General features: G+C 37.5%; 1 protein-coding gene across 3 annotated transcripts; it reads left to right on the top strand.

Moving 5' to 3' along the window:
- Positions 1-448: 448 nt before the first annotated feature.
- Smp_019620.1 (hypothetical protein) lies at positions 449-12,050 on the top strand (the record flags this gene model as incomplete). Of its 3 annotated transcripts, XM_018792699.1 has the most annotated exons (7): positions 458-675; positions 1,464-1,610; positions 1,653-1,700; positions 1,748-1,939; positions 7,378-7,630; positions 9,507-9,683; positions 11,565-11,978. In XM_018792699.1, the coding sequence occupies exons 1-7, from the start codon at positions 665-667 to the stop codon at positions 11,976-11,978; spliced, it is 1,242 nt and encodes a 413-aa protein (XP_018644140.1). In that variant the 5' UTR covers positions 458-664. The 3 variants fall into 3 exon arrangements, with proteins under 3 accessions (XP_018644141.1, XP_018644142.1, XP_018644140.1); XM_018792700.1 differs by having other exon boundaries at positions 449-1,610; XM_018792701.1 differs by having other exon boundaries at positions 449-1,700; positions 11,565-12,050.
- Positions 12,051-12,331: the final 281 nt, after the last annotated feature.

Below are 12,331 nucleotides of genomic sequence, written 5' to 3' on the forward strand. Positions count from 1 at the left end.
TAAGAGGAAACTTGACTTATTCTTAAGGACTAAGGACAACATATTATTATGATTTACCAAATTCATTTTTTTCCTCTATTATCGTTATTATACCTAGGTTTTTGCCTGGAGGTATTGGTGATCCACTGCTACTAGACACGGAAGCACGTTAAGCGAAAGCTTCTTCTATTCCGTCAACAACTATTAGAACCATTTTGCTGGAATGCCTATAAAGTTAAACCAATCAGAATGATAATAGAAAGGTGGCGCAATCTTTGACTGGTAACTGTGTAACGGAGTTGAAATTGCTATGTATGATATACTAATGCATTCTATTTTCTTTCTATTGCAGGGCGACCAAACATAAACTCTTTAGAGAAGAAGAGCAAGCCCTATGTACACTAAGCTTACAGGATGACTCATAAGACTACTTTGTAAACTGACTCTTCCCGCTGTACTCTTGCGCACCGCGCCTTTTGATTTTAAAATAAAGAGGCTCGTGATTCCCACTGTGTTCTCTCTTGTTGTGAAGTCCTCGTTTAACATTGTGTGCTGTGCTGTTTTTTAGATCTGTACTGCTGTTCTCTAACTGCTGATTCCACGTGTTACAACTGTGTGGCGCTAATAGCGTTCACCTAGAAGCAGGAGTGATCTGAAACAACAACATAACAGTCAGGACCAGTAAATGCCTCTGAAGTAAGAACGCGGCGTACTGGCACAACAGATATGTATTTTAAAGTTGAAAGACGTGGTTCGAGTACAGAAAGAGAAAATTTATTACAAAATAGTTTTATCTATCGTACTGCAGGTTCAGCTTACGTAGGGCTTGTTCGTCTCCCAGCACGTTTACTTTTTACTGTCCTGCAATAAGAATAACAGACTCGCGTTGGTAACAGTAGGTATCATCACTACTTTTAATATCCAATGGAAACGTATAGTGGAGTAGGCCCTTAGGGTGGTTTGTCTCTAAAGTTGTTCAGTATCAACCATTTAGATCCTCTGACTATTGGGATTGCAGTATAAAGCCAGGTATTTCATAATATTGATCAGTAGAAGGGTGTGAAATATAACGTGTGCTCGTTCTATTTTAGCCAGTTAGATAACGTAAAAGCTTGTTACCGAGTATCACTCCGAGTTTCCACAACTTACTTTAGTATATCGGAAAGACTTAAAAAATGTTTCATATTAAACTTCGCTGTTAACATAACATGTCAAAGCAATTCTTTACATTAATTATAATCTAAATATTGATTAGTAAAATATGAAAGTCTAAATTACACACATTTGGCTTAGTTTGGATTTTTGATAGTATTAGAGATTTGTAGTCTGTACTTGTTAAGTGAGACTTATCCACTGACAAAAACAAATAAACTCTCATAAAACACATTTATGGTTGCAAGTGTAAAATTTTGAGTTAGTGTGGAATTATCAATTAGTGCTGTAGAGTACCATTGCAATGATTTACCTAACAAACCTTTTTTTAGGGTTACTACTCCTCCAATGACTGAACTGGCTCCGAGTTACATACAATCCACAAACTGTGTAAAAAAAACAGATCACACTTCGAAGAAAAAGCAAGCTCCTCCCCCCAAATATTTGTGTGTTCCCGGTTCATTGGCATTTTTGGATAAGTAAATTTACAAGTATGAGGTTTACAGCCTACTTATGTATAGGATTTCAATTATTGATAAATCTAACTCATTATGCAGTGAAATCAGATGGTAATTAATTTATTATATTCTTCATCCCATATATATCAATATGTTAGTTTGTTTCAAAACAATGATATAGATATAGAGGTCGAAAAACTGCAAGCGCTCCAGAATGACCCGGATTCCAGTGACGTCCAGTCAGAAAGTGAATCTAAAGCCAAATTTTTAAAAATTGGAAAATCTCGTCGTCAATTAAGGAAAGAAATGAAACACGAATGGTTAAAAGTTTCGGATTGCCGAGTTTTCTGGTAATTGCACTTTTTAGTGTTGTGATTCTTGATACGAAAACGTTTATTGTCGTCCTATAATACTTGTTCAGTATTTGATTATGACTGAAACTTCAACTTTAGGCGATAACATTATAAACTAAATTACAAGGTAAGATCCATATTTGTGGATGGAAAAAGCAAATCAATTTGTGCGATTGTAAACTTCTACTAGCTTAGGCGATGGCTGATGTACGTACGTACGAAGTTCTACGTTATTGCTGAATGACTGACTAGTTCTAGCTGAATTTTAAATCAGATTGAAGAGGTACTTTACAACAAGACAGAACCCCATTAGGTAAATGAGTATAAAACAAGGCATAGTCTTTGTGAATGGGGTCTTCAAAATGTTGGAAGTCTTCTTTTTATGAATTGGCTAAAATGTGATACCATTGGTTAAAATGCCTTCACCGTTTATCTACTGGTTGTTCATCGTTTTATTACATTGTTTATTTTATCACATTTCCTAATTTCTATTGATTTCTTCATGTTGTGATAGTGCAGCAATTCAAACCACCACACTCTTGTAGCAGGTTTTATATTGTTACATTGTGTTTTCATTCAATGTTACGTTTATTATATCCAGAGTTATTACTTCGAGTAGTAAGTTATGAGGACTAAATTCAGTCGTATATTGTTAAACATGAAATAATACTTCGGTAGCTCAAATTAAAGCCAATTAACTAACATTTAAAGTAGTGATTTTATTTTTAAGTTGGTTCTGCGGACCTATGAGACATGTTTGTAATTTCAGTCAGTGGATATTAAACACTCAGACATAGTTATTTTTATTATTTAAACACAAATATTGGTACAAGGAAGCACCAGACAAATATGCGTCTCACAAATCTCATTTGATTTATGTGAGGGCTGTGATACTGCCAAGGTGCCCTAACTGAAGCAGGTGGTTTTCTTAGGGGGCCACACCCGGAGCCTTTGACCGAAAGATCTGATCCACAAGGCAGTGGAGCATCGTGAGGAGATGCAGTCCCATGGTAGCCGGTGACCAACGGTTGATTCATACGCCATTTGTTCCTTCAGGATACTGGAGCCCATGTGCACCATTGGTTTGGAATCAGGGTTTTCCAACTCCCCTAGGTGGACTCGAAGTGTCCACCAACCCGGTTAAAGCGCCGGACATTCACTTTTCGTCCTCTCAATTTCGTAAACAACAGTAATGTCACGAGAAGGCAGTGAGTAGGACTTCCCTGGCAGAGGCTATATATTCGCTGGCCATGTGAGAGCGTTTCGAGAGGGAGAGCGGACTCTCCCCAATCTCGACTGTACCAGGACATTTGGGGGCACTCAGACATAGTGCTCGTAGCAGGTGACTCTAATGTCCAAGTAAGTAGCTTAAACTAAACAGAAAAACATTTAGGTTGACGTTTTGGTAGTCCGACTCAGCAGACAGATAATGATGACCGTCTGCTGCAACTGTGCCCAGACAACCGTTTATTTTTAACAGGCACTAACTTTAGGCATAAGGAGAGATATCGTCTAACATGGCGACCACCTGCACCAAACCAATGATGAACTCAAATAGACCATATTGCTATCAGTCATCGTTGGAGAGGCTCTGTAGAAGACTGCTGCTCGTTCTAGAATACATGCTTAGAATCTGGTCATGCTCTTATACGAGCACGCATTTGCTTGCACCTCACTGGACGCAGAAAAGTCGCATCAAGAAGACCCATTCAAATTGAACTCAACGATCAGAAAGCCAAAGGTAAATTCCGGGAACAACTGAAGTTACACTTGAGCAATTTTGAAAACGAGGCTGTAAAAATAGCAGCGACATCTATTAATGATTTAAGCTAAAGGGTTACGAAAAACCCGTGGGTCTCTGCGATATCTAATGCATTGATAGACTCTCGTGAACTTATTTCATCAGCCTCCAAACACGATGAGGAGCGAAAATAAATCAAATCTAGGTTAATCAAAAGTCTACGGAACGATAATAAGCAGTAGTGGGCAACGAAAGCAAAAGAGAAGGGAAAGGCAGTGGCTGTGGTTAACACAAGACAGCTTTTCAGACTAATAAAAGAAACCGGAATCAAGAAATCAAATGTGAGACAATCTCGGAAAAATATGGCACTCTTATCTGCTCTCAGTCTAGACGTTTAGAACTATGGGCGGAACACTTTAAGGAGCAGTTCAGCTTGCCTTCAGCTACTTACCATTTCCAAACAACCTAAATGGAACATTGAGATAGGCCCCTCGACTCTAATTGAAGTTCATAAAGCTATAGCTAATCTGAAATGAGGAAGAGCAGCTGGTTCAGATGGATTGGTTTCATAATTCTTTAAGGACGGTGGTCAAGGTTTAGCGATTAGGTTGACTAATATTTTAGCTAAAATCTGAGATCCGGATGTAATCCCATCTAACTAGTACCACTGACCTTCCCTATATATAAGAAAGGATCAAAACCGTCCTGTGATAACCATAGAGGGATTAGTTTAATTAATATAGCGTCTAAAATACTAGCCTCAATAATTATCGGGCGCTTGACATGACTCGTGAATTGCAAACACGAGAAAACCTGATCGTGGCTGCATGGACCACATATTCACCATTTGTCAGACTCTAGAACACAAGCATGCTTATCGGCGTCCGACAATGGTGGTCTTTCTTGGCTTAAAAGCAGCATTTGACTGTGTAGACCAAGAGGTTCTGGGGCAGTGCCTGCCATTGAAAGGTGTACCTCAGAAATACATGAACCTTTTGAGGGCTCTTTACTCGAACACTACCAGTCGAGTGAGAGCTTATTGCGAACTGTCATCTGACTTTGCAACCTCAAGTGGTGTCCGACAAGGCTGTCCACTATATCCATTTGTTTTTTGATTTCATCATAGACCTACTACTGGAAATAACGTTCTCGTCGACTGAATTTTCAGGGATTGGTCTCCTACCAGAAGGTCCACTTATTGACTAAAAATACACAGATGACATGGTCTTGTTTGGTGAAGACGCTGATAAAATGCAGAGTCTTTTGATAGCACTGAGCAACGATGCAATGATGTTTTGGATGCGTTTCTTCCTCCCTATATGTAAATTGTTGCTCCAGGACTGGCCTGCGTCAACACCTGAACTAAGGATAGGGAGTAATGTGGTCGAATGCGTCGACAACTTCACTTATCTTTGAAGTCTGATCAGTCCTAATGGGTTGGTGTTTGATGAAATCTCAGCACAGGTTCAAAAAGTTCGTTTGGCTTTTTCCAACTTACATCACCTATGGCGAAGGCAAGATATCCGTCTATCAATTAAAGGATAAGTATACTGCGCGGCAGTTTGTTCTGTTCTACTTTTACGGCTGCGAAACGTGGTCATTAAGAGTATAGGATACGCGTAAGTTACTAGTATTTGACCACAGATGCCTTAGAAATATTGCTCGCATCTGCTGGGATCACCGGGTAAGTAACAGTGAGGTTAGACACAGGGTATTAGGAAATGATGGTAAATCAGTTGATGAGGTCATGAGTCTTCATCGACTGAGATGGTTGAGCCACGTGTTACGTATGCCTGAACACCGATTACCACGACGCGCTATGCTGACTAGTATTGGCGATGGTTGGAAGAGAGTTAGGGGCGGCCAAACCAAAACGCGGCATCAATGCTTGAAGTCATTAACTTCTAATCTGAGCCATGTTGGTAGATGCAGACTACCTGGTTGGGGTCCGCGTGACTATCGTAACCAATGGTTGGAGACTCTAGGTGACATGGATCAGAATCGATCACAATGGCGTAGGTGTATACACTCTTTATCTTCTCTTAAACTATGAGATTAAAATTGCTTCATATCTCTCTTCCTTCCTGTACTATATCCTTATATACAACCTATCTTTTATATACTGCCACCACTAAATTAACTATTTCTATGAATCCGGTGTTCATCTTGTTGTGCTAACGAGGTATGGCAACTTGGACCAATGCATAAATGTGCCTGGTCCTACGTCGTAGCTGACTGACTGACCAATTTTTGATCTGAGCCATGTGGGTAGATGCAGACTACTTGGTTGGAGTCCGAGCGACTATCGTAACTAATAGTTGAGATAGATTTCCTTCATTGTTTGTAGTATATATCATTCTGATCATTCTGAATGGTTTTATTATATTTTTTAGATTTCCCCGCACAGTAAACTAGTGTATGTAACTATTTTCCAAATGCCCTGGTACTGCCGAGATTGGGGAGAGTCCGCTCTCCCTCTCGAAACGCTCTCACATGGCCAGCGAATATATAGCCTCTGCCAGGGAAGTCCTACTCACTGCCTTCTCGTGACATTACTGTTGTTTACGAAATTGAGAGGACGAAAAGTGAATGTCCGGCGCTTTAACCGGGTTGGTGGACACTTCGAGTCCACCTAGGGGAGTTGGAAAACCCTGATTCCAAACCAATGGTGCACATGGGCTCCAGTATCCTGAAGGAACAAATGGCGTATGAATCAACCGTTGGTCACCGGCTACCATGGGACTGCATCTCCTCACGATGCTCCACTGCCTTGTGGATCAGATCTTTCGGTCAAAGGCTCCGGGTGTGGCCCCCTAAGAAAACCACCTGCTTCAGTTAGGGCACCTTGGCAGTATCACAGCCCTCACATAAATCAAATGAGATTTGTGAGACGCATATTTGTCTGGTGCTTCCTTGTACCAATATTTATGTGTTTAAATGAAATGAAAATGAAATCTTCCTAGGAGTACTCGTTGAAGTCTACATGACACACTGATGGGCATACTACGTGTTCCGTCTATATACGGTAGTAGAGCACGATATTTTAACAATAGTGAGGAACACAAGACGATGGATATTTGTGTACCTGACAATTTTAACCACCACTTACATTTCTAAATATTTGGAGTCTTCACTAAAACGTGATTAATGAATGTTTTTCTAAACGTAAAATTGTGACCTATTACCCTAATGAATTGAAGACAACCTTCAATCCCTAAAATTCTAACCTAGTCTCATGAACTTTAGTTTCGGGAACCGAGTGTTATCCTTGCACCAATGTAGTTTACAACCTAGTGTTGGTAAATGTACTTGACCACTGAATTTGCTAATAATTTATTGTTTAATGCCACAATATTTGCTTTTTATTCGTTGTAAATAATATGGATTAAACTTAATTTTACGGTTAGTGTCCTGTGTTTCTTCACCATTGCTTACCCTATAGGTGGAATTTCGTGTTTCATGTCGTTCATTGCAGCTTAGAATCATACATTTACATAGAAGTAAATGTATGTGACTTTCGTTTTAATAAATTTGGAGATTTCTATTTGTGTCTCCAAGGTTTTATAACAATGGTATCTACTACATTCTATTGCTGTGTAACCTTTTTAATCTACGTTCTATAGTTCATAGTTTTTAGCACTATCCCTTACACTAAAAATAGTCTTCAACAAAATTTTATTGCCTCAATCATTAGGTCTCACATATTGCTGGGTTCAAATGAGATTATTCGATGTTTAGAGAGTTCTGTATGCAATAGGAATGGAAATAACCAGGAAACTCAAGGAAAGAAAATATCATGCGTTTTCATTGATTCTGGTTGGCTGGCATCACATTATGGTCATCATTTGGCTAACTTGTGTACTCTGTTAGATATTAGATTAGTGGCGATCAAACCGACAGGATCATTACCTGAGTTAGTTACAACTAAGTTTAAACCTGTAAAAAAGGTAATTCATTTTGTCGATCGTACCTCTTCAATTTCGTTACATTTAGTATATTTATTTTTCCCTTTAACTTTTCGAAAAAAGACTTGTCTATTTTACAGTAATGTTTTCTAAAAAACTGTTCACAATTCTTACTAAATTTCTTCATAAAAATACTTTGATTAGTCTTAGTTTCCGAACATCAGCGTTTTAATACGAATAATCGACTTCCTATTTGTCCTGAACATATGTTTAGTAGCACATTGTTTTTCACAATGTTAAGCTGTAATGATCTACTTCGAGCTACAAAAATACTGACGTGAATTTTCACCTCGATTATTCTTGTTATCAGTCAGCTAAAACAAACGAAGATCTTGCGACAAATGTCGCGTTAGTCCAGGTCGCTATGCCACATTTGTATGATGAAATGAAAGTAATAAGATGAATACCAAAGGAGTCGAAATAATAGTAGTGTCAATGTTATTGACAAAGACTAAAGGTAGGAAATATGGCTCGAGAAGAAGGAACGTAAAAATATGTATGGAGAGATACTACAACTCAAAATGTAGAGAAAGATAAAGAACAAATGGATCTGCACTATTGTCAACGACTGGGAACCATTTTATCCAATGTCTCAAAACACTAATATCAGTTATTTTGTGGACCCCAACCAGGTAAACTGTATCTACCACACATGAGTTAGACCAACAGTCACCTACCTCGGGTTGGTGTCACGTCTTGGTTTAACAGTTCTTAGATTTATTCTGACAGTCTGGCTCCAGTCAATACTGAACTTTGAGGTAGATGGTGTCTGAGTATAAACAACAAATGTCTCTACTTCAGTCGATGGGGATTCACAACCACATGAAACCGGTTGACCATCTTTGCCTAGTACTCTATTTCCAACCTCAGCATTGTTCACTCGGTTGTTCCACAATATGCGAGCAGTGCTTCGAAGATACTTATGGTCAAAAACCTGCAGCGCATTCATGTCTTCTACTGTCACAGACCACGTTTCTCAGCCATAAAGAAGTATAGAGAAGACTGGCCGGCTGTATACAATCACCTTTGCTTTGTAGATAAACATAGTGTCTATACTACAAGTGACCCTTAGTGAATGAAAGCTAACCGAACTTCCTGAATTCCTGCTGACGATTTGTCAAACAGCAACCTATCAAGTCAAAAAATACAACTAACGTTGTAGATCGTCAAGTATGCTTAGTTCTGAAACCAGACGAGCAGTGAAGTTCTATTTAATATATTCACGTCTAGGTTTCCAACCAGCCTGATTTCACCGGGTTTGATCTCCACGAGCCTTAGTTAGGCGTTGGATGATTATAGAAGCTATTATATTAGTCAAAATCTTACCGTGTTTTGTCATACAAGTTCAAATTCAATCTGATATACGTGAGTAAAAGCCTGAAATTTACACCGATATATTAACAATAATATTGTTGTACTAGGTAATTGGGTAAATTCTGTTTTACTAAGCCATAAAACGTGTGTATGCATTACAAATATAATATCCGCTTTAAAATAATTTGTAGTAGCTAATTAGTTTTTAATCCTTTAATTCACTCAGACAGAATCAGGTCAAATAGGATAACCATGACCTTGTAGCTTTGAAAGTCATTCCACCTACTTGGGTGCTTAGTCTGGTAGCTTCAATAGTCCTCACACGAACAAAGACGTGTTTCAAAACTGAGTACGAGAATATGTATTTGGTCAACTAACCTGATTATATTAAATTGGATAATATACCAGAATCTTTGTTGTACTGGTATTTATGTAGACTCAGAAATGCACATTAAATTAACCTTAAAAATATTACTTATCTTCAACCGTTCGTTAAATAACTTCAGTTGCATAATGTTTATAATCTTGTTTCAAATTTTTGGAGCTGGCAGTTTTGGGGTTTTGCTTATCTAATGAGATTCCATCAGATCTCTCTGATATTTGTAAACAAATCGAGACCAAGTTTCCTACACTTGGTGATAATACTAGTAACATTTCAGTTCCAATGGACATTAAAAAACGCGAGACGTCATATGAAATGACCATTAATTGTCCAAAAGCCGTAAGTCCATACCCTTGCATTTCTACTGACTTAATTAAAACTCACCTTTTAATTATATATATATATATATACCTAATGTCCATTATTATATATAACTGCAAAGCATTTGCATTTAATCTGCATTTGTGCTGGATATTTATTTAGTACATTTTCAGTGACCTTTTATTCCTAACACACCGTTTATTCTACTGTACTCATCCAATCTATAGCTACTATCTAGTCACATCGATCGGAATTTTCTTCAGTGGTGATCCAGTCACACTGGACCGTCTGAAATACTGGTCTTTCTTTGGTATTAAGGTTGATCAGAGAGTGTTGAGACTAAAACCTATTGCCACAATGTTAATTATTTAGTTTGCAATGCGGATTCAAATGATAGGCTATATTGATACAGAAATAAAATGGTGGTAATGGCTTCCTTCTGGACATCCAGAATACTCAGCTATACTGTTATTCTACTCGCGAAACAAGAGATTAGGTGCATTTAACAAAAACTTGTGCATTTCCGTCTTATCGTACAGCTTTTTGTTCCCGACTGTGCAACTATTAGTGAAACTCTCAAACTACCGCCATACCTGTAACAACTGTGCAACTGGGATATTCTGGAAAAGTGTTAACCTTCAGATTGTGGACAACTGAAACCAATGCTTGCGTTAACCTCACGAAAACAATCAAAATGCTTTTTTCTTGATTGAGACTAATAGCCATCCTCCTATATTCCTCTGTATTCATTATATTTTACTAACAACTACCACAGTTCTTACTCCTGTACCCTTACTAAATACTCAGAGGCATGTATGTAGACGTATAAATAAGATTAAACCCTAGAGCTAAGAAAACACTGCCAACTCACTGTCTGGATGAATGATTCTGTTAAAATTCATAAATCTGCAAAGCTCAGTGATGCCTATTTTTATTCTTTTTTACACAATTACTGATCCCAGTTCAGGTAAAGTTAAACGGTGTTGGCCTTTGGAAAGGGAAACGTAAATGTGTGTTTACTTTAACATACGGGCTAAGCTAAGCTAAAACCTGTTTTAGCAGTGTGTTTCGCAGTTAAGTACTAATCGACTTATTATAGTAATCTCCATACTGGCTTCAACTACCTCTTGTTTGTAACAAATATTCATTGAAACCATAAGCGATTGCATTGTTCGGCATACTGGTTATCAATATTAGTCTAACAATAAGGTTAGATAAATCATTGATCATCACATGGTCAGCTCGTGTACCACGACACACTAGAAGTGCTTTAAATTTCGCTACCCCCCTTTAATTTATAATTCCACAGTAGTATGCCAGGATAAACTGCACATTCGCGTTAAATATTCTTTCCTTAATGGTTATTTGAATATTTCTTCAAAACTGCAGATTAGATTTTTGGAACTGACAGTTCAGTCTGTAATATTGAGATAAAAGTGACCTCTTACAATCGTTCATGTGACTGCCTAGATTCAGTTTAAAGTTCCTGGATGATGAGGCTTAACTGTTGACAGCTTTATTTAAGAAAAAGTAGTCTTAGTACAAAATTTCTTCAAGTTATCGTTTCTAACAGATAAATTGTTATATAAATGGCTGTCATTATGTTCTAATACATTATGGAGTGAGACTTGTCAAAAATCTCATGTTAATTTTCATATTCTGGGTTTCTTGAATTTTTCCACGTCTAACATCAATAATGATCGCACCAGTTTAAGTCAGTTTCTGAGTGATCTTGATAATTTAACCAGCGGTCGTGACTTTTTGTTCGTGTCTACCCAAGTTTGATCCGTAGACAATAAAATATTAGTAATAACGTTTATAAGTAAATCTCATACTGTTGTGGACCCATTTCCAATATTAAACGCATTTGCTCTCTTTATTCATGTTTTCTTATTTCAGTCTTCATTAGTCGAGAAAAAAGAAAGTTGGGAAGATGTGGAAATCAGTCCAAAATTATATGATTATAGTTCACCATTCCATAAATTTACTATCACTGAATTTCAGTCATACCTATCTTCTCTCGTTCTTCAGTCATTTGGAAGTGAGATTGTTCATGGTATGCTTGATAGTAACAATCAATCTAACTTTGAATACAGTTATGACTTTTGTGTGTATAAACCACCTGTATTAAAAGGGGTTGTCGCTCGAACAGAACGTAAAAGTCGAAAACGGAAAAAGTTTACATCACTATCTATTGAGACAAGTAGTTTTGCGTCTCCTGTCAATTTTCAGCCATCGACTCCAGTAGAAAAAAAGACAAACAATCATACAAGTGATAAGGTAAAGAAAGAGGAGGTGCTACCTATAGTTTGACAAATCCACTTTATTACTGGATTTTGTAAACCTGTGTACCTAGTGTGTAATAAAATTTCAGTTATTCTTTTTAACTTTGTTTTGTTATAATTTATTTGTATGTGTTGGTTAATATGAATTGTTTGATAAGAAAAGTAGTTGGTTGTAGATTTTAGATTCACTTTTATCTACGTTGGCACTTCAATCTATCAATGTCATTCTCCGATGTGACTACCCCGATAACCTTTCCATTCGACTGAAGCAAATATAGTGTGTAACACGACAATAGGCAGGAAGAATGTATCTTTATAACGAAAATTTACAACGTATTTACATAATACACATGCATAGCTTTCAATTGTCCATTAGCATCT

This window comes from Schistosoma mansoni, assembly GCF_000237925.1.
Source record: "Schistosoma mansoni, WGS project CABG00000000 data, supercontig 0187, strain Puerto Rico, whole genome shotgun sequence".
NCBI classification, from domain to species: domain Eukaryota; kingdom Metazoa; phylum Platyhelminthes; class Trematoda; order Strigeidida; family Schistosomatidae; genus Schistosoma; species Schistosoma mansoni.